General features: G+C 41.0%; 1 protein-coding gene across 6 annotated transcripts in view; it reads right to left on the bottom strand.

Moving 5' to 3' along the window:
* Positions 1-26,570, bottom strand: part of LOC110976880 (transcription initiation factor TFIID subunit 1-like) — a 45,216-nt gene extending 18,646 nt beyond the window's left edge. The window contains exons 1-28 of one of the 6 annotated variants that reach the window (XM_087132702.1): positions 26,522-26,570; positions 25,822-25,887; positions 23,475-23,534; positions 23,067-23,260; positions 22,723-22,855; positions 20,169-20,285; positions 19,113-19,399; positions 18,698-18,904; positions 18,071-18,250; positions 17,437-17,725; positions 16,973-17,083; positions 16,580-16,689; positions 16,154-16,339; positions 15,534-15,653; positions 14,957-15,130; positions 14,389-14,562; positions 12,906-13,096; positions 11,771-11,885; positions 11,233-11,374; positions 10,750-10,880; positions 10,522-10,599; positions 9,884-10,033; positions 9,548-9,670; positions 8,978-9,153; positions 8,010-8,133; positions 3,051-3,245; positions 748-884; positions 58-244 (exon numbers count right to left, since the gene is read on the bottom strand). In XM_087132702.1, the coding sequence (XP_086988828.1) occupies positions 58-244; positions 748-884; positions 3,051-3,245; positions 8,010-8,133; positions 8,978-9,153; positions 9,548-9,670; positions 9,884-10,033; positions 10,522-10,599; positions 10,750-10,880; positions 11,233-11,374; positions 11,771-11,885; positions 12,906-13,096; positions 14,389-14,562; positions 14,957-15,130; positions 15,534-15,653; positions 16,154-16,339; positions 16,580-16,689; positions 16,973-17,083; positions 17,437-17,725; positions 18,071-18,250; positions 18,698-18,904; positions 19,113-19,399; positions 20,169-20,285; positions 22,723-22,855; positions 23,067-23,207 (3,978 nt within the window). In that variant the 5' untranslated portion in view covers positions 23,208-23,260; positions 23,475-23,534; positions 25,822-25,887; positions 26,522-26,570. Of the gene's footprint in view, positions 1-57; positions 245-747; positions 885-3,050; positions 3,246-8,009; positions 8,134-8,977; positions 9,154-9,547; positions 9,671-9,883; positions 10,034-10,521; positions 10,600-10,749; positions 10,881-11,232; positions 11,375-11,770; positions 11,886-12,905; positions 13,097-14,388; positions 14,563-14,956; positions 15,131-15,533; positions 15,654-16,153; positions 16,340-16,579; positions 16,690-16,972; positions 17,084-17,436; positions 17,726-18,070; positions 18,251-18,697; positions 18,905-19,112; positions 19,400-20,168; positions 20,286-22,722; positions 22,856-23,066; positions 23,261-23,474; positions 23,535-25,710; positions 25,892-26,461; positions 26,479-26,521 lie in introns of those variants that run through there. The other 5 variants (XM_022230546.2, XM_022230547.2, XM_022230549.2 and 2 more) reach the window with 5 other exon arrangements.
* Positions 26,571-27,536: the final 966 nt, after the last annotated feature.

Raw genomic sequence — 27,536 nt, 5'->3', positions numbered from 1 at the left:
TCTCTCACTGTACCCAGTCAAACTTGGACCTGTCTTCAATTTTCAATTTCTCCCCACCTTGAGGACCTTGGGATCTATCTTTTTCTCTTTCTTCTTCCTGAAGACCTTGGGTGGCTTGGGGTGCAGCTTCTCCTGCTCCTGTTTCTCCTGGTTGCGCTTGATGCGGCGCAGTTGCTCCTGGATGCGTCGTCTCTCCTTCTTCATCTCTTCCCGGTGCTTCTCATCGTGCAGGGCAAACTGACGACTGGGGAAAAAGAAAGGATCAAGTGAAAACAGAGCGAAAGATTTTATAGTAGGCAATACATTAAGGCTTGCTGATACATTTAAGGCTTGCTGGCTGGACAACAACTACTATGGTTGGTTTGTGGCTACATGGTTGGACTATAAGTTCCATTTACAGTTTCAGATGCTGCAGTGTTTGCCCACAAGGAACCTGAAGATTACGTACAGAACCTTTGCATCTCCTTATAGATACTCCATGGAATAGGGCATTGTTTGCTTCACCTAGAAACACAGTATAGACCTTCCCCAAAAGAATACACATGTACAGTGTACACAGGAATTCATGCAGATCTTAGAGAACCAGCAGGTTTTTTATTCCACAAACAACCGCAAAAAAAATATTTACCGCATGGAACCATAAGAACATTTGTTCCGGCTAAATGTTAATGCATGGAAGCTTGAAACTCTGAATTTTAAAGAAAACATGAAGAATGAACAGGTTCAGTTGGCCAAAGTGACACTTACATGTAGCTCTCATCCTTTGACTGGCGGATGCGGACGTAGGTGTCAATCACCTCTGGCCTCCGGACTGTCTCCACTCGGACAAAATCTTGGCCATCCTCCCCACGGAAGGTGCGGTAAATCTTCAGACGACGCCCACTCTGAAAGATGAAGCATGGAAACATGCAGAGTGGCTCAGCAACATGAAAATACCGTTATGATACACCACTTTGATTTAGGGAGCGTCTAATAATTCATAGCGGTCAGAATGTTCCTATTGGAATATGGTGTTCTCATTCCGGAATGGTCGGCCGTTTCGTTAGGAACGGGACATTCCACATGGAGGGCTGTGTTCCTTTGTGAGAACAATCCGACCATCGGGACGTCCCCATTTGTATTGCCCATGCACAAATCTTAGCCTGTCCAAAAACGGAGCCTGCCATGACAAATGAGCAAACTACTTTGCTTTTTTGAAAGACCTAATTTATGAATATTTTATGCAATAAGTACACTGCTTGAAATAAAAACAACACAATCTTAAATTTAGACTTTTGATCCCACAACAAAAACAACGATCAATTCATTTGTTTTCTGACTGGAAATGAAGTGACATATTGATTATTGATTTGATTTTATTTTCATTAATTTAAAGAGATTTGAAATTATCCAATATATCCACTGTTCTACCAATAGTAAACTGACAACTGTCAGTGCACAGTGCCAAAGCTGGTATTCGTTCCATACACTGCACAACGCAACAAAATAAACTAGTGCATTTGGTTACTGTCATCACCATCCTCACTTCAGCTTAACGTAAGTGGTACATTTGCTGCGCTTAATAGCAGGGTGTCCAGAGCCAACCTGACAACAGCCAGGGTGGGAAGATTTACAAGTTGTTGACAATACTCTTCTTTGACGAGGGCCTGCTCGCAACAAAAATCAAGGCATGCACTCTAGCCATCCCTGGAGTCACGATTACCTGAAAGGGCACTGAAAACTCTGGGAAATCCTGCTCAATCCGTCAGGATTACACTGAATGCACTGTTGCAGCGAGGTAAAGAACAGGACAGAGTTTTGACAGAGATACATGATGAAAAAAAAATCCTGTGAGTACTGTGAGGAAGGATTGACACAAATCTGGAGAGAACAGGGAACTTGCTTCTGTCAATCAAAGTGTTTTCTTTTAAATGTCACTGTGCTATCAACGATACAAGAACAAGAACACCCATTGTAAGTGCCACAATGGCTGTTTACTTGAGATTGCACCAGCAACATAGGTTTCAAAAAAATCCTTGTGTGTGCACAAAGTTGGTAAACATTTAGTAGATAGTAAAACTATCACATCATGCCAAGTGTTATTACCTTCAAATAAAAATACTTAACAGAAATTAAAGCAACTACAATGAAGTGACCCTTATAAAGTCACATGCCCTTCCATTCATTTTCTACTAAGGCAAAGTGAGCCCCTATATGAGGAAACAAATGACTCCTGCTGTAATGCAAAATTCTTATGTGTAAACAGTGGCCAAACACAATCTTTCTCAATCAGACAAGAAACCTCCAAATCTTATTAATGATTGGAAGGATCAAGGAGGATTAGGTCATTCACTCTCCCAGTTTCTGAATTTCTCCATTTCGAACAACTGCTGAGCCCTACACAAATCCAAATTACATAACACCGCACAATATGGGCTCTTTTTACAAGGCTGCAGGCCTGGCTGAAATACTCGGGCATCAATGAAGGTCACCTGTCAACTTAAAGTAGTGCCTAAAGATTACTTCGAGCGGCTACAAATGACCGTTAAGTAAAATGACGAATTTTTGAAGCATTTTGAAAACGGAAAAAATGATAGTCATGCCGGCCCAGCATCATCAACATTGAAAAATGCCCTGGCATGAAGTGGTTAAAGAACGTCTGAAAATGACCTCGGACTCGGCTTCTCTCAGATCTACTGGAAGTTTGTTCCAGAGGCATGAGCCTGCTACTCTGGAGTTACCTCCGGCTGTCCTTTTGTTAGATCTAGGAATAGAAAGCTGGGTAAGATGAGAAGAGGAGTGAAGTCGATGTTGATGGGATATTATGAGATCAGTCAGATATGACAGGGCTTGGGTATGCAGGCACTTACATATTAGTGTGAGTATTTTAAAAGAAATCTGCACTTTTATTGGCAGCCAGTGAAGCTCTGCCAACAAGCCTGCACAGGGCTGATCCTGTCCACACACAAGGACCAGTCGTGCAGCTTTATTTCGAAGCTGTTGCAAGTGTTCAATCACACCAGAGCCTAAATTTAAAAAACTAAAAAAATGAACGATGTACATGGACTTACAAATGAAGATCCAAAGCTGTGTGTTGAATTCAGGTCATCGTCCCTGCTAGATGGGCCGGCCCCTGGGGTGGGGGTGTTGGTGCCATTTTTGCCACCTGCAGTCTCCTTGCCCTCCCCCTTGCTGGTGCTTGCACTGTCCCCCATCAGCATTCGTTGCAGCTCCCGTCTCTCCGCCTCCTCCCGTTCATGGGTTAGCTGCGAATTTTCACAAGAATTAATCACTAGTAGGATGAGAAATGTTTGGTTCATATTGTAAACTTTTGTGGAATAAAAATTTGTCATTTGGACATCATCATCTGGAGAACAAATCTTCAAAGACTTAAAATGTTAAGTTGACAGACATTGCCAAATAAAACAAACACCTTCAGACGATTTCTTGTTTTCTGTACAAATATTCTTGCTGATGAATTTTACAACCAGTACGTGTGTGCACCTGTTATTTTATCATCAAAAAAGGTCACCATATGTAGTTACTCATCCTGGGGAGGCAATCAAGGAAACAACAAAAGCAATCCATGTGAAAAGTGACTCAACTTTCTGAAACAAGTTCTGGGTCCAAGCTTCAAAAGCAAATCTACTGTGACTTCCATTTAAGTGACTTTGAGAGAACCGAAAAAAAATGAATATCACTCTTAATGGTGACACTATCAGAACAATCACAAGGTTTTTTTTCTTTGTGAAGCCTGTAAGAAAATTGAATAACAAATTGCTAACTTCATTACAACTCCTTTGTCTTAACCGTGCCACATCCAGCAGGATTCTACGTAATTTCCACCAAACCTTGACGGTTTGGGCTATAGCAGAGAAGTTTCTCATACTGTACACTCACACTGAAGTTCAATAATGGTTCCCTGAAGCAATTACATACAATCAACAATTTCACCCAGAGTTGAGCAATCACAAGGCCCGAGGGAGGCTTAACATTTCACTTTAATTGAATTCTACTATGCCACACTGGTGAAGGCTTCTCAGGTCACACAAGGAACAGACCAGAAAGGCTGTAAATGGCGCTCTTTCCAATCAAGCTTACTTCTCTAAGCTAGGAATTACATGTACATGTCTCTTCTCTGAAGAACTCATCACAAGACTAGAGAGTAAAAACAAGCGAGATTATTACAAGTAATCTGTGGCTGAGTGCGGCGCGAAGGATAATCCACCGTCCCTTGTGACCCAGTATGGTTTACACTAATCTTTTCGTGGGTCCTCCTGGGGAATCAACACTACTTAAATAACCTGGGGCTGGTTCAAAAGTGCGTTATAGCATCATGTCAACAGGGGACTTGAATTACACACATCAGCAGAGAGAAGCGCTTGAGATATAATTAAGGCAAGCTGCTTTTATTCTGGTTTTTTTTGTTTTATGTTCCTTCAGGCAGGTGAGTTTCTTGATGAGGTGAGGCATTAGTTTTTAGCCAAGGGATACTAACTCTGAGAGCTTACTGCAGACAATGCAAGACAAAATATGGGAGTGTACAATTTTGCATGTTTACAAATGATAGTCGTAATGTGACAGTATCAAAGGTCGTCTTTTTACAGCAACCACAAAGAATTGGATTTGATGCTTACACAGTTACAATCTTAACAGGTGGATTAAGTTTAAAAATTGAGTTTAAGAAAGCCTTCCACTTCTTTGTTTTCAACTTCCCACTACTGTGATCAAATAACGCAGTTACAGTACAAGACAACAGTACAAACCATGCCAACAATGCATTATAATTGGCACAAAAATTACACGTTTGCATTTAAAGGGGCCGGCCATAAAGTATGTATGCACGAAATGCCGAATTCAGACCCTCCCCTCCCCTGCACGCATGGTGTATGCAATGGCTTCAAACCTCCTCCCCATGTATGCATACGCCTTCCACAATTCCAGACTATGCAGCCGGTCTTTGTGTCATGAGTATTAAAAGGTTGCGATTTACAAACAAATGGGCATTGGCATGGGAGGATAAATATGATAAAGATAAATAATGATAAAGATTCATTACAGGCAAATTTTGGGTTTGCGTACGGTACGCACTGGCTCTAACCCCCCTTCCCCACTGTACACATGGTGAACACAACGGCACCGACCTCCTTCGTGCGTACATATGTTATGGACGGCACCTAGCAGCTTCGGCACCATTATGTAGGATGGTGGGCACAAAAGGAAAAAAGGAGGAGGCCTGTCAAGTCGGCTTGCATGGTGTAGTGGGTAAGGTAAAGAAACATTCTACCAGGTATTTCTGATCAGCTTAAATAATAAATGGTACTTTATTATTTGATTTCTGGCTTAAAGACGTAGCATTGAAGTTTGTTTTATTCAAATGAAAAATGCTCGCTTCAAGATGTTATTGACTCTCGCCTATAAATGCGACACCTTTATCACATTATACAAGAAATATATTATTTCAATGTTTGAAATGGTCAGTATTCTGTTGAAAAAGCCTTGTTCATTAACAGTGATGGGTAGTCCAACTGGAAGGCTTGCAATCTTTAAATGTCTTGCTGTCTTTAAATGTCTCCAATCCCATTCTCGGTTCAACTTTAATTGAAAAAATAACAACCAAAGTCATGAAAGGGCTTACCCAATGACTAGGAAGCCAAACAGTTACTGATTAAATTACTTAAGAGCTGAAAGAAAAATATAGTGCTAAAAGGTTTGAGAGCTTCGTCTATGAATTACTTGGCAAGGAGGCTGAGAAACTAATCACTGCTGACTAACGTTTGCACTAAGCCAGCAACCCATAGCCATTACTGTCAAAAAAACAGATGTTTGATTCCCCATGAAGTACTTTTTGCATCTGAAGCACCTGCATCTTTAAAGCTACAGGCATTGCCTCACATAAATCTTAATTGAGTAAAATATTTTGGAAAGCAGGACCTAATTACTATGCATATTTCACATGAATATTATGTTTCACTGCATCACTAACAGCGTCCTCATGTGGTTACAGGGGTCTAATCCTCAAAAAGCATACCAGACCTTTTTGCACCCAATGTTTGGTCAAACAAGATAAACCGATAAATTTTTTTCAGAGCAAAATGAATTAAAAAAAACATTTTTTATTGGTTTTTGTCCTGATAAAGAATATGGCTTTGGGTTCATATTACAACATAGTTGCTTCTGTCTACTGTCTTGCCGAGAGTCCAAACAGACTTACTTTTGACCTGTTCAGGGTATTACTGACATAGTTAGAATCACTGTTGGAGCAAAGGTTTTGATCCTCAAGGTAAAGGCCAAGGCTTGGACCCTCAAGCCAAGGCCAAGGCCCTTAAGTATAATATTATACAACTTTGCCTCAAAGATACACAGAGCAAAGTGACATTTTATTTTCTCCCAAAATAATTACTAGGGAAAAAGTTGTTTTAGTATGAGTTGAACTTAACCTTAAAACCTCCAACTTAAAATTTGTCTCTTCAAAACTGATGCATTTTGAAGAGATGATAAACGACAACTTCTTGTATTTTTATAAGACACATCACAATCACACAGCTGTGTTTACTTCATTTAATACTAACACATGGCCTGCAGAATGAGGATACTGAGCTGAATTTAGAGTTTTGTGCTACATAATTGAAAAGATCACTGCACCGAAATTTTCGGCACAAATAAAAAGCAGTGTCAACTTTAATTTTATACCATTAATACTTTGGGAGAAAATGAATGCTACATTTAGGTTGCATTTTGTTGTTAAAGACTAATTCTTTATTACAGAGATGGAATTGACAACTCTATGGTGATCTTTAAAATGGATTCTGAATTTGACATGCTCAAGATCAGACCACGATGGAAAGAGACCATGATTGGACCTACACTGTAATTAGCAAAATATCATTTTCTGCATGGGGCAGTGCACTAAGAAGGTGATTGGCAGTCTTCAACACATATGTTGTCTGTATGCATTCCATAGAATTTTATGGAAGTTAAAAATCATCTCCCTGGCCTTGTGGCCACAAGCACAGTTATAATGCAGCAAAACATTCTATCAAACGTGATACTGTAAATGCACAAGCGAACAGAGTGAGGGTGTTTCCCTTCTCCATTGCAAAACATGATTATCTTAAATACTGGAGACTTTGCAGACAGCTCAGAGCTGACCCTAGGGTGTAATTTTGTATTTGCAGAATAGCAAAATTTCAAACAAATTTATCTGGAAAATTAAAATATCAGAGGACATTGAAGAGCAAAGCCCTAAAATTAGAAGACATTGATCCCTCAGGGCTAAGGCCAAGGCTTTCACCCCTAAGCCTTAACCACTTCACGCCGGTGGCAGTTATCAATGTTGATGATGCTGGGGCGGGATAATTATCATTTTTTTCTGTTTTCAAAATTCTTTAAAAATGCTTATCTTCATTTACTGGACACTTACACCCACACAAAGGACTGTCTGGTTTCTGACAGACAACATCTATTGACGCTAGAGTATTTCAGCCAGGCCTGCTGCCTTGTAAAGAGAGCCCAGATTGTGCGGTGTTATGTAATTTTCTTTTGTTCACGAACCTGACACAGTGCGATGCTGACCTTTTTCAATAGGGGCCAGATTAGCGTGCAGTGGTACTGTTTCAAAACAAGGCTGGGTTATCTCCACTACTGAGAGTGAAAAAAAGGTTGGTAATGCCCAGCAGCCTGGTCTTTTGTTACGGGTACGGTCTTTTGTTACAAGGCCCAGTTCCCTTTGTCCGACTTTGGAGACCCCGGCCACGCTTATAAAGAATACCTGTCTGGTACCAAAAACCCTGGCGGCAAGTGGTTAAGGCTAAGGCCAAGGCCCTAAAATCAAGCCTTAAGGCTTAGGCACTACATCACTGGTTAGAATCAATACAAAAATGAATGAACATTCATTGTAACTGTACAAAAGAAACAATATTATTTGTCTAATTTTGTGTCATGCAGCACACCAATCAGTCATAATCCGGTTACTATATCTGTCATGTGAAGCCATTCAAGATGGTGGCTTGAATCCAGCTAATACTCACCTGTATGCTGGTTTTCTTGTTGGTCAGCATGCTCTCAATGTTCTTGCCCATCTCCTCAAAGTCACTGTCATCTCCAGAGCTGCTGTCCTCATCGGTTGACAGCACCTCATCTGAGGCTAAGACTCTGCAGTATGAGAACAAGATGAAGCAATGAAACTAAGCACTAGGCTATCAGCCTGCCATGCCAGTAATCCTTTTATATTCGTGCAGTACAATATTGAAATCAAGAACAAATACTTGATGCAGGCCCATCACCAGAGGGGGCCCCGAGGGGTCCAGGCCCCCTGGTGGGAAGCTGGGGCCCCATCAAGAAAAAGCATAAGCATGAAAAATGTGTTTTGTTCCTGTGATGTGCCCCCCCTTCTAGATGATACTGAGGCTCCCCTTAAAGCCTGAAGCAGGCAACAGTGCTGACTTGATAAATGCCAATAGAAGACAAGGCTTATCTGATTTCTGATGGGAAGAGCATACTGCCTGAAACATAGAGTTAGCAGTTCTATTTGGAACCAACGCTCAAAACAGGGATAGTTTATACATGTTGTAATCACAAACCTAACTGGTTGATTGACACCTCACCATGCAAACCTTCCACATGTGGCTAATCTGATTCCAGGAACAAGCACGAAGGAGTATGGTCAAATGTACTTTGAAGGTCAGAAGGTTGAAAGCAAATTTGTACTAAAGTTTCTACAGAGCTTCAGGTACCAACAGCAAAGCCAGACATATTAAGGCATAGAGCAATTTCAGCAGTGTGGCTGCCGTTTCACTGTTACAGCCACTCTTCACTGACCAACTGTTTTAAGTCGGGCCATTTTTAAGAAGCCACACCGGAAGATTAAACACCTAAATGCCAAAATGTTTAAGCAGTATGTGATTCAACCATTCTGGTTCGGCAAATGTTTCGTACTGCAACACACAAGTGCTATCTAGAAAAGCTACGAGGCAGCAAGTGTCTGCAAGAGTCGTACTTATTTTGCAGGTCAAATATCCTCTGGCACTCTTCCTTGTAGCGCTCTTGGTGCTCCGCGATGCCAAAACGGTTCCCCCGAGCAAACTTGGCAGTGGCAGTCTCCCCCATCTTGGCCTGCTGAGTGGAGTAGGTGCGCACCACGTCAATGACCTCCCAGCGAGATAACTTCTTGATCTGGGTAAAAAAATAAAAAAGAAAACACACAAAAAATGTTGGGATAATCTTATAAAAGACAACACTGGTCACTTATGTAAAATTCAACAGTGGCAAAACTACGCCATTTTACATACTAAGTTTCAAATTCAAATATTCCAGAAAAGAAAAGGTGGTTTCAATTTAATGTGTCAATTATTATTTTCCAACAATCACTGGAAAAGACTGTCTTTGGGCAAATTCCTCAAGCATGGAATACAATTACAACATGCAGTAATTGCAAGCTGAATATTTGCATGTTCAATTTTTACATCTATTAAAATACACTTTTTTGTTTCATAGTTTAATCCCATCAACACTGTTAAAATAGATAATTTGAATGGGTTTAAATTAAATTATTACAAGATGGACTTACATCCTCCTCTGAGATGCCAAACTTGCGCAGGAGTTGCTTAGCCTGTTTCAGGTTGAGACGACGAAGATCCGCATCCGTGCCTGTCACTGTCTTCTTCACTTGCTGGGGAGAACTAGTGTCATCCTGTCAGATCAAAAGCAACGGCCACAACTGATTTACTTCAATTTTAAAGGAGCAAGCCATGAATACTGATTTAACATTATGTAGCTATCCAGTCATTTTTATTAAACACAGCATTCACGTGGTGAGAGAAAATATCACAACAAAATTACCAAAACTGACACTGGGACACTTGCTTCTGTGTCAAGTTTGAAAGAAGTACAAACTGATGGTTACCTTAGCCCCAGAGGGCTTGTTGGGGACTTTCATGTAGGCAAAGCCCTCGCCACATCCTGTCGGATCTGTGGGACCAGTCACAGCGAGCAGACACTTGCCCTTCATGGCAGCTATGAAGGCCCTGGTGGTGTTCCAAGGAGCCGTCCGGACCTGGGGAAAAGATGAAGTGAATTTATAGGAAAAGAGGATCTTGTACCACACTCTTCCTGTATTTCAGATCTTTTTAGGTGTTGACAGTTCGTAGCAGTGTATAACTACTAACACTCCTTACTTTGTTAAGTATTTCAACATTCCTCATAAATCTAAATAATCTGAATTCTAAATCTAAAATCATAAATTCTGACAAAAAATCTTAGTAGAAAAGTCGGATATTCATTCTTAAGCACTCTTCATGAAACTGATGTTGAACTCGATTTCAAATGCAGTTTGATGAGATTTGAAACTTTTCATGGTGGAGGTAGCAAGTAAACTAGATAGGATTGCCCTAGCACCATGGATGTATCTCTTTTTGAGCATGTGGGGTTTTTAAGAACTCCACATGTTCAAAAAGAAATACATCCATGGTGCTACCGCAAACTTATCCAGTTTAAATGCAGTTTGGGTTTGCGGTGGCACCATTTGCTGAATGATGCACTCACCTCATCATCGATTTTCTGTAAGTCGTCTTCGTTGTCATCATCTGGAGCGAAGAAGGACTTCTCACCATATCCAGCATCCTGATCCAAAAAAATTCACAAAACATAAAAATGAGGGATTTTGGACGACTTGCAATCTTACAGATGTCCTTGTTCTTGCTCTGGAAGATCAACTCTGCTTTTTTGACACAATTGAAAAATTTGCACAACATGACTCTCCCAGGTACTGACCTTTAATCTTTGTTCGGCTGCCAGCATGCTGTAGTATGCACAGCTCTGCTCAGGGGACACCATGGCCCGTATCTCCTCCTCGCTGGGAAGCCGAAATTCAGGTTTGATCACCCACCAATTGGAATCCATGCCTGAAAAAAATTGCACATTTTCGGGTGCTTTCATTTCATGAATGGAAACGTAAGGCCTTAGTGTGAATAAATTATTGGTGAAAAATAGCTAAGTAGTGGCGAGCCATGGTTAAAGAATCACTAAATGTAATGCAACATTATTACAAACTAGTATTGGGCAGTTTTTGTCCTACCAATATCTACTTATGTTCAATGCAAAGCATATTTCTCATTTCTCCAATGCTGGTCATTTTGAATTAAATATCTCTGGTGCTAAATGAGGCTACTGCCCACTCCACTCACAAACCACTGCAAACCTTGTTTCTTCCCAGTATTATCCTGATGTATCTCTACTAATCACGTCCAAGTTTACCTGTGCGTTTGAAGTCAGCGCACAACTTGAGCCGTTTCCTAATGCTGCTCTCTGAGTGTGTCGGAAAGGCTCTCTTGATGTCCTCCATCTTGATGCGACGGGGACGATCATTACTCTTCCAAAACAGCCGGTAAATGAACACCTGTTTAAACGCCCACAGTTGCAATGTTTCAGTATATAACAGAGTGAATTGACACCCTCCCTACACATGTTAGCATGCCCTGCGCACTCACAGTTTCTTATTAAAGTTCTGTTTGGGTTGCAATCTTCAACTCCAAAACAAGCATGGCTTCTATGTAATCAAGGTGCTTGCACGTGTAACATCACATGGAAGATTGAAAGTCCAGTTTTCACACTCTCATTTTAGCATAGGTTTTCAGGTACTGCCAGATGTACGACACTTTCAGACTCCATTTTATGGTTAAAATCTGAAGTACATTTCATGTCAATGTACATAACTAGACCATGAATTTCACTTGCATTCAATCGCAGCAAAACAGACAGGACACTTAGTGACAATCCTTTATGGACCACAGACCTGTAGGAAGTCTCGGATGTGATTGTTGGCCTTCTTTGAGTTGGGGCCTGGGACTTCCCGAAGAGGACACTCCTGTCCCAAGGTGTAAATGTGGTCAATGGTCCTGATGAAGTACCTGGGCAAACAACGACGACAAACTGTTACACAGTCAAAGTAATTCATGGGGTCCAAACATCAACACCTCATGAAGTTCCTCACAAGGTGACCACAAGTCGAGACAACTTCATCAAGCAATTGGAATCAAGTGTTGCTTGTTTATTGTTCGTCTTCCTGTTGTGAGACCTCTGACTGACCAGTGATGAATTTGTGATGGATATGGCTACATTCCTGAGAACATTCCAAAATTTCTGATTTTTGGTGTCACCCTTAACCACTTCCTGCCGGGTGGAGTTTGCACAAGCAGGATGTGTTGCCGGGCAATTTTTCATGATTCTCCATTTTCAAAATTGTTCAAAAACTTCATTTACTGGACGCTTACACCCTCTCAAAAGACTGTCTGGTGGCTACTCTAATCTGACAGGCAACCTCCATTGACACCTTAGTATTGCAGCTAGGCCTACCGCCCAGTAGAGACTGTCCACATTGTGCGGTGCTGCGTAATTTCAGGAAACTGGCCCAGTGCATTGGTAGACGGCAGTGTTGTCTTTACAAATGCGGCCAGATTAGCGTGTAGTGGTATTGTATCACTCATTGCTGGAGTGCTGGAGCACTTTTACCCCACTGATAATCCCTGGGCACTGAATGCTGCAATAATATACTGTTTCAAAACAATGACGGATTATCTCCAGCTTATGCCAACATTCTGTGCTGACAGCATATGAACCTTGACTGGCGAGACCTAGCAGCTCAGTCTTTTGTTCCGAGTTCGGTCTTTTGTTACAAGGTCCAGTTCTTTTGTTCTGATTTCAGGCAACCCGACCATGCATAAACAGCCAATGTCTCCGGAGCCGGGAAACCCCGGTGCCAAGTGGTTAACTGTCTTCCCTCTATGACATTTCAAAGATTCCCTCTATCAATCATATATTCAAAGCATTAAGAAATTGAGGATGTCAGATATTCTCAACACAGAGCACATGCGACAACCAAACAACAGTTTAAAATTCAAAGAGAAAAAAATCACATGAAGCACACTCACTTCTGCCTAGTCCTGATGACCAGGAAGTCAGTGTTTGGCATCTTGTGCAGGTAGGCTGGGGATCGGAAGAGGTTGTTTTCCAAGGCCTGCAGGGATTCTCCTGGTGTTAGGACGCCAAGAAAAGGAGAGCTCCTGACATACACTGTCTCTCCGTGCTCATACTCTGGTGGCTTTGAATCTGATGGCGATTTCTGATGTAGATAATAAACACCAATTAATGAATGCAATTTAGATTCAAGCATCTAATATCCTAAATGCACATCTACATTGTTACAGTTGACTCCCGTTACGAGGGCCGGCGGACTTTCACAATTCTGTCATTATAGCCAGAGCGTCGTTAAAAGTTTATAGCCCCGTACATGTCTGTTGTAATCATGTACAGGTACACCGATACCGCACACCGAACACATGAAAAGACGATGTTATGTGTCTCTCATAGATGCTGAATTTTTATCTAATGTTGATGAATAAAAGGATATAAATAAAGTACATTTAAAAGTCAAATATTTCACAACCTGGATCAGAAGAAGCTGAGAAGAATAGCCGAGTGAGAAGAAACATTCAAGTCCGTGCCGGTAAGTACATGTACATGTACGTCACACGTCCTGAGTGTACATTTTGCTTTCGTCGTGAATTGGCTAAACCAGTCAAAAGAGTGTGCCACTATTACCAGTATGTCTGGGGTTTTTGTTGAGATGTAGATGAGATTATTTTTCTAGTGCAATTTTTCTTTTATACACGCAAATAATAGCTTCGGATTATGTTGATGCTTTTTGTAGGGCATATTTTCCTGCACCTGTTTAAGGGGGATGCGTTTCACATCAGATTTGCATTTAACAAAATGGGACAAGAGAGGGCGCGATGTCATTGATTAAAGATCGGCGAGATGAAACAACATTACGTTGAAGTTCTTACAAAGGTACATTGATAAGGCGTTGACAGACTGGGAAAACGTATGATGCCCGAATTTTGTCGTTGACAGCTGCAGATAATACGGTTTGGACAAAAGTCGCTGTAAATGGGTTGAGAACAATACTTTTGCTCACATGGGGTCGGCACAAATCGTCGTTGTAGGCGAAGTCTCGCGATATCCGTGTACGTAATAACCAAATATTTCTCTACAGCAATGAACACAAATTGTTCGGGACTGGGAGAATATGCTCGTTGCATCCGGGTTATCCTTATGACCGAGCTCGTAATAATGGGAGTCGACTGTAGTTTCTTTTAACTAAAGGTATGTAATACACTTCCTTTTTTTTCCCCGGACAGCTCAACAACTCTGATTTTTAATTTTTTGTCAACTTACGTTATATTAATTTTATCTTTTTTAGTTTTTAATTATCATCACTGGTGGTTTTGTATCTGCAGATAGGTCAGTGAACTATTTGTTTTCTGGACAGCTTCATGGCTTCCATAAACTGTTTGATAGCAGCACCAAGTGTGCAAGACATCAAGGTCTGTGATAGTTGTGACCCACGCTTACCCGCTTGTAGTAGTTGCATATCTTGCTGGCCATGCCCACTTGCATCATGTGTGGTGGAAACTGCTCGCAGAACTCGGTCAGGATGAGCTCACCGTCCATCCCTGACAGGTCCTCCGGGGTCCTCATGAAGAACATCTCACCCCCTCCCGAGGCCTGTCGCTCCTGCTCTCGCAACTGCCAATCATAAAACGGAAGATCCACTTGGAAGTAATGAACATCTGAAAAGCTATGAGCCATGTTTGGTCGGTTGAACTTTTCAAACAGACAATGCTAGAGCCGAAATTTAAAAAATTGAACTAATACTGTTCCACGTATCAGGTGTCCCTTTCCTGATGCTCCTTGCTTCACTCTTGAGAAACATTAATAGGTGGCAGATGCAAATTATCTGTAATAACATACCTCCACCCAACTGACTCACAATTCAGGCTTAAATTTTTGAATATACAATTTCCAGGTAAGCCTAAATGGACTTCACTAAAATATGACAGAGAAAAGAACTTTAAGGTTCAAGATACTACTTTTAGGTGGCATCTTGACTTGCAAGAACAGTGAGTTAAAGCAAGTTTACCTTGGCCTTGGTCTTGATGCGTCTGAGCAGTGGCCAGACGTTATGATATCCTGGAGATGCCAGGGCACCGTGGGAGAATCGCTTGAGCTGGGGCCTGTGGAAATGGCGCAGCCTGATGGGACCAATGTGGGTTGGGAAGAAGGGTTGGCGCAGCTCCACAGCAGGGGTGGAATGCTGTGGGGAGAAGGATGCACAACCAACTATTACTGACGATACCAAACTGGTGGACCAAATCAAGTTCACACTTCTGACTATTACTCATCAGTCATTACACCCCCCTTCGAAAACAAAACGACTCTGAAGTCCTTGTTATCCAGCGGTAAACAGATTTTGACTTCAAGAAATTTAGCAAAAATTAGCATTTCTGTGGTAACCTGAACTGTGTCTCGCTCCTCTTTCTGCTTCCAGATCACACTCATATTAGCTTTTGACATGCCAAAGTACCGACTTATCACTGATGTCAACTGAGCTCGAAATGACATTGTAAAGACTACCTTGGCAGTAACATAAAGATACTTTTATGACAGTGGAGTCAACTTGGATTGTACTGCAGGGGAGATGACAAGGTATATCTAACCTGAAGGTTACCAGCCATGTTGGCTCGCAGCTTGTTCTCACCAACATTCTTAGGGTAGTAGTAGGCATCGTTGGAGATGTTGAAGGGCTCCTTCACATCTTCATCTTCCTGGGGTTGGGTCTTTAAGGAAAACATATTCATATTTCTTGCATTTCTGTAGGACTGAATTATACTCTACAAAATTTGACAGTTAATGATTTACCTGTGGCACTGCCACATTACACCACCATTGCATTAGCTCTCATCCGAAAAAATGAATCTTAAAATGTTTAAATTTATGAGAATCAAAAGGTAAGGGAAATGATCAAACTGAACATTTTGCAACAAAAAGATTGTTTCTGATCTAGTTATAAGTTCTGGACCATAACAGAAAAACAATTCCAATAACCCTTTGACTTGACAAGTACAAGTCTTCCCACGCAATTTAAACCTCATATCTGAGTGGCAATCCACTCCATCATGAGTCAAATAAAAAGTCAGGTCATAAAATATTTCGCAGATGATTTGATTAAAATGTGAAGGGACCTCTTAAAAGGAATACCTCTGCCCCTGTTCATTCCAACTGTCTGTGATTTAGCTTGGAAGCGGATCAACTTGGGTTGACGTTCCTGCAGACTCACCTGCAGAATATTGGACTTAGTGACTCCTGTCTTCTCCAGGACAATCTTTGACCTCCTAGGTTCTTTCTTTTCTTTGACCACCTCCGCCTCCGCATTTGGGTCTGGATCCTCTGGGATCCCCAGGATGATGTTCTCATCATTGGGGTCCAGCTTCATGGTGCTAGGAGGTGGGATCCTGTCCATGTTCTACAAGTTTGTAGTAACAAGACAAGCAAGAACAAATTAAGGTTATGTCTGCAAGGTGCTTTCACAGCTGCAGCTAGTTGGTCAGCTTGCGCGTATGTAGACTGTTGGGCTTATCCACTGTAACCAGCTCCCAATGTAGAACTCTGTGTGCAATATGAAACTACAACTCATACTAGACGGCACTAACCATTGTAACTACCATAGGAACTGTAGGTTCTAGAACAACTTTGCTTCACTCACCTCATGGTCCCAAATGATATCATCTTCCCACCTGTGGTAAACCAATTCCTCGTTGTCAACTGGAAAGATGGAGTACCAAGACAACTTCTCAGGCTCTTGGCTATCTTGAGCTGCGGCATAAGAGTGCAAAAAAAAATCAGAAACGGCCTAAAGTAATAGGACTTAATTTCACCACAGAATGATTGTCAAATTTTACAGGTCTACAGCAAATCAAGTAACAAGTCTAATCACTAATGACAGGGGATGTAGGAATACTGACAAAAATGCCTCTGTCTCCGTTCAATGGAAAAGTTTAACTGACTTGAGACTGATTGTGACAGGCCGGACAACACTGCTTGACAGGCAAGACGTTATCTTGTACTTATGATGACAACAATGCAAGTGTGTGTTCACCTTGTTGTGCCAGTTTGTTGGCCACCTTTCTCGCCAGGGATGGACCCTGGAGTTTCAGGCCCATCGGAGCCGAGCTGAGGCTGGGGTCCAGAAAGTCCATATTGCGCCTTCCTGTGAAAGAGTCAATGACATGTGCCAAAGGTATTAAATCGGGATTTCCTGCAACGCCATTCAGTGTTTAACAAGGTATCTAAATGATCAATGAAAGGAATGGGGAGGGGATCCTTACTTGGAAAGCACTAGCCATATTAACTGTGGCTAGTTAAACATTTTAGGTCGACCCCGAAGTCTGAGTTCACAGAAGTTTTAAAATTGGTAATCAGGTTGTGTGGAGCTATAAGCTATACTTCATGGCTGATTATAAATGTAATGTGATGTTAAAACAGGCTAGTTTGTGAATTTCACAAGATTTGGGATTTGAAATCTGGTTTGACAGGGGACCATACTGGACAGTTTGAACATACCATGCGCAGTGCAGTATGCAAGGACAGTCCTGTTTGCCAGTGTAGGCACCCAACCCGCCAGTGTGTTAGCGTCAATGCCCTGCAACACTTTCTCCTTGACCTCCTCCCCATCCCAAATGATGTTTTCTTCCCAGGGCAGCTGGCTGACCAACTCAAAGGCATCCTGCGGGGCCGGGGGGACACTGGGACAGTCGGCCAGGATCTCTTCAAGAGGGACAGTCTCCTGGGGGGGCTCTGCCTCGTCATTTACTGGCTTGGGGCTGGGAACATTCTCTTTGTTGTTGTTATTCTGCACAAGTGTCAATTTTAAAAATTGGGGGAATTGGTAACAGTTTGTACAGGAAAGATATCCTCCAAACAATTAGCACTTAACCGTGAAGATGATTATTTGACATTTTTGTCCATGAAATAGAAGCAAATCCAACAAATTTTTAAAATGATAGGCAACAGCTAATTTGTTCGCCTGAACTACCAGATTTTCAAATGCTTTGTGGAATTTCTTGCTAAAGTACACTTCATATGTCAGTGTCATAAACAAGTGCATGATTGGCAAATGTGACTCATGGCGTGGGCTAGTTTGCACAAGTCTTTAAGATGACAGTTGATCATTAACCAGAATTACACCATGACCTACTTTCTTGGTCTGGAGGCCATAGTCAAATCCTTCTCCGCTTTCCGGTACTCCCAGCATGTCGTACCAGTACTGGGCTGGCCCGTACCGCCACTCAGCCACCTTGGGCTTCACGTCTTTACTCTTAGTGGCATCTTCATCATCGTTGGACACCTGGGGCTCGATAGGGGCCAGCATGGTTATCTGCCGGGGTAAGAAGAAAACGAACAAGGATTCCACATTAATTGAAGGAGAAGCATCATGAAGAGATTAGTTTAAGACTTGTGATAATTGTTGAAAATGCTGTGTGGCTACTAGTTTGGACAGTGATTTGTCCGTAGCCGGTACATTGGTGAGTTGGCTCATAGTTACCGTAAATACACAGGAAAACTGCAGTGTGCTACCCAAGGTTCTCCAGCGTCAGTTTCAATATTGTGCTCTTGTGAATGTATTCCCCGGTTAAGACCCTTGGGCTTAATGCGGCTATCACAGCAGCACCAAACTAATTAATTTGAGGCCAAAATATGACGTATTTTCACATTCTATCAAACAGTAAACACCTGCAGATGACTTTTGTGTCTGAGATGGATGAAACTGAGATTTAGAAAATGGGCCTGACTGGACAGAGCTTGCCTATGGCCTGAAACTTGCCTCATCATCTGGAGTGCAGTCTTCCGGGGGTGGTGTCGGCGCATAGTTATACTGCCAACCCGTGATATTACTCTTTGTAGGACTTGACACCTGCTCCGGACCATCTGAACTGGCTGTCGGACGACGCTTTCTTCGCTTCCTCTTGGCACCACGCCAAATCTGGGGAAGCGTGTTCTGGCATCCGAAGAGACGGTGGAACCTCAACACCTGTGCAAAATCCGTGACCTCTTTACAAAGTTATTGGAAACTCTTCTTGATTTATTCTACTTATCTCACACAGTAAAAGACCTTCTATTTGAAGTCATTCACAAAAGCGTTAAAATGAAAGGAAGGTCAAACTGTTTCAAAGTGCTGGATGAGACAAACTCGCACACAATGGGCCATATTGTCTCGACCTGGACCACAACGTGCATACCTTTCCCTCTCTGAACTCTGGGAACAGCTCTGTCACACTTGGCATTTTCTTGGTCTCCTGAGGGGTGTCTTGATCCCCTTCTCTACCTTCCCTCCTCCTGGTGGCTTGCCCATCCTCTCCCAGGGTATGACTGCCCTCGTCATGGCTGTCTGGTGGTGAGAGAGGGGTGGAGGGAGGGACCGTCTTGCGTAGGACAGGCGGAGGGGGAGGGGGCATCAGTTGGGAGTCACTCTCAGATTTGGAAGTTTCTGCTGAATCGTCATCGTCATAATCCTCATCATCAGAACCTGCTACCAGATATGACACAAGCACATGTAGTACATTAATAATGGAAATCAAAAACTTAGGCAGCATTTACACGGCTGCTCCTTACTGAACTACAAAGTCCAACACAGTTCATTTGCTATTAAGATACAGGGGTACAATCACAAACTTATGCTGCATTCATTAACACCTGTTGGAACCCCTGAAAAAATGTCCATTAATTACGTTTATATCATGCTTATTCTTAAGTAAAGTAAGTAGCATCAAGATATGAAATGCAAATGTGAAGAGTGTAACATAAACTGAAAAACTGACAACTAGTACTTTTCTCTATGAAACTGGACCCAAGGTGCAAGGATAGCTCTTTTTGAGTTTGCGTGGTTCTGAAAAGAACCGGAGGGCACTCATGAACCGCACATATTTAAAAGTAGATATCCTTGCATGGTGCTACCCCAAACCTTTTAAACTAATTTGCCACAAAGCTTCACAGCTCATCAAACTGGGCCCTAATAACAAGACTGCAATACGAATGAATAAGGCCATCATTTATCCCTGATTTTTCCTGGTCTGGAATGACTGTAGATATTGGCATTCCTGTGGGATGACATGCCAGTTCATTATGCCCCAGCTTATGACCTCCACGGCAAAGAGAGAAAAGTGAGAGTAGAGTGCCTTGCCCAGGGCCGTAACAGATAGTCAGCCAGATCTGAACCCTTGACCCATTGAACGTTTTTATCCATACGAGGTTATACTGGCTACACTGCCTGTTTATTAAATCATAGACTTTGTGACCTTGTTTGGAAAGCATGACTGTCGACATAGCCTCTCTGTATTTCTCATAAGACACATCTTCTGCCGCCTCGTTGATATCCGAGTAATCTACTGCATCACTGGCCTTTTCTACAGAACCTGAAGAAAAACATGGAAACAAATAGTAGAAAGGACTCATAGGAACGTTTTATCACTCACGTAATGGACTCACATCTTCAGTGTTATGAATTAATCTGCATCTTATGTCGAGGGTATCAAATCTTTTATAGTGCGATTTGATGACCACAGTTAGAAACATTAATGCAGTGGCACAATGCCTGTGGACAGGTGCCTCTTCAACCGATAGGATACTGTGACTTGCCAAATGAAAGCATGCATCTAGCTTAAGAACATACTCGTGCAAGCGACACCAACCCAGTGATGGTGTCTCCTCCAATTAGTCAGGCAACAGTTTGGATATACAGTACAGGTCAGAATTTTAGCCAACACGCTATTACCGATCAGTGAACCTGACACACTGTTCAATACACACTTTGCAGCTTTTACCGTGCACTGCTGGTCCAAAGCACAATAGGCGTGACCCCAGACCTCATTATCTCGGCAGGGCTTGTGACCACAGACTGCAAAGGTGACCGACAACGTGTAGTGAACCACTGCACACGTAGAGCTGTCGCTCCAGCTTCGTGTACGTGTACATACACTCTACATGTACAGGTACATGTAAAATGTACACTGCATGGCAGTGCACTGAATATGTGAAATCACGTACGTGTAGTGCTTGGCTGGCAAGATGACTGTCTTGAAGTATCAAAATATGTATCACTATCACAGCCGTTTTCTTTTTGTTTTGTATCATGAAAGTTGTTCAGTTGGATTACATCTGGAAAATGTCAAATTTCAGTGATTAACTGGCCAGTAGTCCACCGAATGTGTTAGCTACTACAACACTTTTTCCCACATGTAAGCTTTGGATTTTAAACTCATGGGATTGACTCGAGTGATAACGACAACGCTTTTTTGCTGGTTCTAATGCTAGATTGGTTTTAAGCAATTCCCGACTGCGCGAGAACTTTTTCACAAATAAACAGTAACCACGAAAAAAATCCATTCCTCAACCAGAACTATTATAAGTAGCTGATTTTACAATGAAGGGTTTCTTATTTTATGGAAATTTAGTTCATGTGTCACAATTCCAGTAAATTGGAAAAGCACTGAAATCAACCGACTAAAGCCAACCGAACTTGCGTAAATGTTAACTTGACTTTTTCATTTCCTGCTACATGTGCTGCGACCGTGCCACGACCAAGTAATCACGAAACTGCAACCACCCCAGCACTTTCATCCCAACCACCAATCATAAATCAAAAAATGTGTATTGCATATTCATTTCAATACAGCCCCAACAAATGCAAAGCTACAGCCCACATGTCACACAACATGCATATTTATGAAGTTCACATGGGCGCTACTTTGTCTGTTGTGTGCAGCCGGTGCATGAACGTCGCTAGCGCTAGTGCTAGCGCAGACCTGACTTCCTTTCATTTTGGTACGATCTTTGCTGTTCAGTTTGGTCCTAATATTGTCACAATCAGAGCGATATTTTATTTCCAGTTCAAAGACTGAAAACTGATGGGAAAAATCCCCATCTCACATCGAATTTATATTGACGCAATTTTGAACACACAGAGTTTGAGTGTGTATATGCTAGGATCGCCACCATGGCGGCCATCTTGACTAAAATTTGGCTAGCGGACCGGCGAGGTCAAACCCTGTTTATATTTTGTGGATTTCCTACAAACTAGTTTTCTCTACTTTAGGAAATGTTTTGTCATAAAAACTGCTAGTTATAATTGTCTCTGTTGAAAATTGATTTCATGCTCGAATTTTCTGTGCCTGATTCAGAGGTTTTGGGAGAAATTCAGACATAAACAAAAGGGTTGCCTGCATGGCACTTTCACTGATCCTGTACTGACAAACAAAACGCTTTATCTTCGAAAATGATTTTGTGATGCCTGCTATATACAAGGTAAACTCCTGACAACATTTCCGTGGAATTTGAAGATAGCATGAGCTGCACTCAAACTGAATAATTTTCACTGTGGGGAAACTAGGAAAATGACTGCTCTGGTCAACAAGGGCCTGGCTGTTCCGGGCTTTGCGCGTAGCAGATCAGACTGTAGTGTCGGCGTTCTCTGTTGCCCAGGGGTCAGCATGTTTCGTGTTGCGATTAACTCCTTTCTTTTCTGTTGGACTCCTTTCTTTTCTGTTTGACTCAATACACACTGACACGTGTTGCGATTAACTCCTTTCTTTTCTGTTTGACTCAATACACACTGACAAGCTAAGCGTGTTTGCGTGTAGGCTAAAATTCTGACCTATACTGTATTCATTGAAAATCTCCTTTTACAAAATAAAATTGGATGTCAAAAAGTCGTAGACAAATCTATGATTTTCAACTGAAGAGAATACCCTCAAAAGTACAAATCTACAAGTCACTTTAGCCGAGGTGCTGAGCTTGCTAACGAAGTACTTTTTTTTTCCTACATGCACATTGTCCATATTTTGTTTTGCTTACCATCATCCATGGATGAATCTTCAACACTTTTGCCATCGTCGTCAGCATCATAATCCTCTTCGGTGGCAATCTCTTGGACAATTTTTCCAAGACCTGACAAGGCTCCCAACTCAGCAAGATGACGCTTGGATTCCTGTTTGAATACATGACACCAGTCTACAGGATTCAGACATTTTAATAACATTTTCCGAGCGTGCTTACAGGTCTACACAAATGAGATCCACAGAAGTGTACACTTCGCTTAGTTTTCAAGGTCTTGACATGACAAATAATATTGGATTGAATCAACAGTGTTTCTTTGATAAGGCTCCTCTGGAAACTTAAATGCAATATTTTATACTCACTGGATCAAGAATGTCATCTTCTAGGTTGCCCTTTGTGTCGATATTGCCAAACAGGAAGCTAGTCAGAGTTAACTCCTTGGCGGAGGGCGACAGCAAAGGATCCGCCTTGGAGGTCATATCTCCATCTTCCTCGGAGTCCATGATTGCTGAATGGACGGCTGGAACACGAGACTACAAAGCCTGACTACATAGTTCTGTATGAAAGGCCAACAAGTAAAATATGACAAATACTCATTATCAGAGTTGTTTGATTTAAATCACAGATTTAAATTGTGATTCAAATCACCATTTCAATTAGTGATTGAAATCAAATGATTTTTAAAAAAGAAAGTGATTTGAATCAACATTTGAATTTTTTTTCGAAGGGGCAAAATGATGCAGTTTTCAAAAAGTTCAACTGATTGTTACCTTTTTTTCCAAGTTCCACACATTTCACAGGTAAACATCCTTCTGTAAACCCTTCATTACCTACAGTATTGATAAGAAGTATGGGTGCACATTTGTTACCGTCTGTTTTTTTTTCAAAGCTAATTCAGGCTACATGCTTCAAGTGTAAATCTGCTTTTTAGATTAAATTAAAGTGTCCATCTCTATGTGGTACAGTAAATAACAGTGTACAAGCATATCTACATGTATCTTTTATCTCCACCTGGTATTTATTGGGATTAGAAATGTTGGTCATTATGCAGTGAAACTAGCAAATCAATCAATGCAAATGCATTTTTCAACTGATAAAGTCGGACAAAATACTACCTTTTTGCACTTCCGCAGAATGTAAAATGTACATCAGGTAGATGGCATTCTGTTGCTTACCAGTCCTTGAGTTTGAATTCTTATTTGTGGTTAACAAATGCCCGTAAACTTTTTTTGAAAAAGCAGAACCCGACTTAAAACATTTGTACCTTATCCTTGGCATCTCTGAAGAAACTGTCTACCCTATTGCTACATGTAGATGCTATATTCATCCTCAATCCATTCATCCTCAATCCTCCAAAAATCCTCCAATGTTCAAATTATCATTCATGCTGAATCTTCCCAAATCCTCCAAAACCACCCAGAGGATTTTGGAGGATTGACATGGGTTAGGGTTAATCAAATTACTTGCTTTAAATCAGTTACTCTAAATCCAAAATTGCAAAAAAGGAATGAAAAAACCTGAATACATGAACTGCTACATTTGCTTAACACACTGACTGCCATACACAACTTCAAAGGGGCGTTCCCATTTACCAATCGTTGTATGCATACATGCATATTTAATAGGTGGGTCATTCCATAAATTGGGGGTCCAAAGTGTGACATTTTTGTGTCCCCATTACATGTGACCTGTGTAATTTGAGATGGACACATCACTGAAATTGATTTCAAACAATTTCTAGTTGTTTGGCAGGTAATTTACATTAATGCATTACTCTATGAAATTTAAGAATGTGTTCTGAACTTACAAAATCATACAGTCATTTGCAAAAGTTTAGGACCACCCATAGAAAATGCATTAACCTGAAGGAAAACCAAACTTAAACCAGTCAATCATGGCAACTTATGTTTATTTTCAATGTGTAACCTTGGGACCATGGTTGAACATTTTTGACTACATTTCCATGATTTGACACGTTAACAGTCTAATATTCAGTGTTCCCTCATTTATTTCTAATTGCTTAGACTGGCTTTTTTTCCTAAGCTGCCTTACAGACAAAACGTCATACAAGACCTGCCTTTGCAAAAACTTTCATTCAAATGGGTATATAGCACTACAGTGATGTTATGCACCACTGTCAAATCATGTTAATCATTCAGTGAGACAGTGTAATGCAGGCCCAGTGACAGAAATACCAATAAAATTCCAGGTAGTCTTAAACTTTTGCAAATGAATATACATGTATGTCAGATGTGACAGGGACAGGAAACAAATTGGACCCCTAATTTATACAGAGCGTTTTTTAAAAAAGGAAACCGAGATTAATTTGTTAATATCTTGGACATGGTTGAATATTTTGGAAATTGGCAACCACCATTTATTCAATAATGATGTCCTCTTTCTTATGAGACCAAGAAATTCAATTTACCATCATAGATGACTGACCATGAAGCAGTTTAATCAACCATGTCAGAACTAGTCTTGTGCCAGATTCACTGCAGCCAAAATATTTAACCCCTTGACGACGGGAATTTCTTTCCGAAAGCCGACTCCAAGAATTCAAGCCTCGCTTGGCCACGAAGGCCACCTGCCAAACTGCAAATTCTCGGTTTGTGGCCCTGCGTGCTCTGTACGCTTTGAATTACACAGTGAAAAGGCTGACTGTTCGGTGGCATGCGGCTCTACTCACGCTTCCACATTCCTGTTGCCTCTTTTCAAAGTGGGAACTATTGTGAAGCTGGTGATTATGATGCAAATTCGGTCTTTTCATTTCTGGGCTACACACAAAGGCCAATCACCATATATACAAATAACCAGGGTCTGCCTTCTTTCACCGTGTTCGCTCGAGCATGGCCCGAGAATAATAGCTGAAAAGCGGGTTGAGGATCTCAATTTTTACGGCGGCTCTAGCCGCGTCCCGGCGTGAAGGGTTAAGCATGTCCAAGATATTGACAAATTAATCTCAGTTTCCTTTTTTTTAAACACACTGTAGAATGACCCAGGTACCTTTCCAATGACTGTTTGAACATGAGATTTTTACGGATGTACGCCCTCGCCTCCACACTGCCAGCAGCGTGTTTGTTGTGTTCTACAGTGATGCCAGTGTTTTCAATTTACCTTACAATAGCCTTTCACTTCCTATGAGTATACTCACAGTAGTGGAATCCAGTACATTTAGGCAACCTGTCTTAAATTTAAAAAAACAGAAAACAAAATACACTTAAATTAGCAAAAATGCAGATTTATTGTAATAAGCCTAGGCTACTCTGATTCTCTATAAAAATGCCCCAGACTAGACTGTGGTCTTGTGTACAAACATCAATGTAAAGAAAGTCTGTTCAGCCATTTGTCAGCTTGGGGGTAAATTCAACCATATCAACGATGACTATGTCAACTGACTTGTGTGACACGTCTACGTCTGACATGTCTGAGGAAAAACTGTTTTTTCTTGTATTTCAGCAGACATATTCAGTCATTTAAAAATTTTTTTCGAGTTTATAAAGCGTTAGAATTGTGGTGGCTGGATACAGAACTCTCTTCAAAGACACCATCTAAACTAATTCATTATTTCAGAGCACGATCCCCCAAGTAAGTACGAAAACAATTTGTCACGAAAAGGATTGAATACTTTAATGGGAGCCCCCTTCATCGTTGAAGTCCTCAGTCTCTGGCGAATTTTTGAAAGCTAGAATCTTACAAAGTAGATAAAAATATCTATCATAATAACATTAACAACCCATATGTTAGTTTTCCTTACACTGAAAAGCTTGATAAACACAAGAAATGAGCATATTTCCATGTAAACATTTCACGTTACCTCGCTTTGCACGTACAGCCGCAGCAGTTACTTGTAATACTGCCCTCAGCGTCAGGTAATGTTTTTTACCAGTGGCGGGGCGTGGAGGAAGAACCGGAGTGCGGGGGGGGGCGTTATAAGTGGATAATACTTGGATGGGGTCAATTACAAAAATTCAGAAATGTAAATAATGGTCTTTATTCTCCCATCGCTTGGAAATTGGCTTTGTAGTCGGGTTGCAGCTCAACTATAGTGAGGTAAGGGCTCGGATTTCACGTGTGTGATTGACTTTATTGCTTCTGTGCTCATTAGATAACTGATCATTTTTTGTTACAAAAGAGACAGTGGCACCGTATAAAAATTTGTATAATCTATTAATTAGTTATACAGTAAACATAATGAATTGCAAAACTGAAATTAGGTTGAGAATGAAGAAACTAATAACTCAACATTTGCAATGGACAATATTCTGGAGTCACCCATATTTAAATTAAAAGCTAGGTTTGTATTAATTTTTGAAGGGAATCAGTAAAATTATAAATTAAAAATTAACATTTTCACATACATAAATTCACATATGTGATGAAACATACCTTTGTTAGACTTTTATGCCAGGTTTTGAAAATAAATTCAAGGGAAATGAGGCCAACAGGAATCCACAAAATAGTCGATTACCAGTACCTTAATTAGTTAATATTTTATTAAAACAAGATTTGAGGTTCAAGATAAAAAAATGCCTTTTTTAGGAATATAGTCCATTGTACAATATATATACTTATGAAATTATTATGAAATTATGATTTCTTTTGACCTACATCATTCTCATACTTTTTTTACATAGTTTACAATTTTTGCCATAAAACGCAAAACTAAGGGAAAAGATCTTTTAAAGGGTTTTGCAGACTTTTAAATCAAAGTTGTCAAAGGCAAATCCTGCTATCAAACTGGTAGCTAATTTCCAAACATTTTGTAGTGAGTTGATAGACCACTCTCATTCTACAATATGTATGGGCGGCCAAAGTTTACAGAAAGAAAA

This window comes from Acanthaster planci, linkage group LG02 (assembly GCF_054643075.1).
Source record: "Acanthaster planci isolate LZ-2023a linkage group LG02, COTS_SCS, whole genome shotgun sequence".
In the NCBI taxonomy this organism is placed as follows: domain Eukaryota; kingdom Metazoa; phylum Echinodermata; class Asteroidea; order Valvatida; family Acanthasteridae; genus Acanthaster; species Acanthaster planci.
This window is presented reverse-complemented; position numbering and strand designations above follow the sequence as displayed.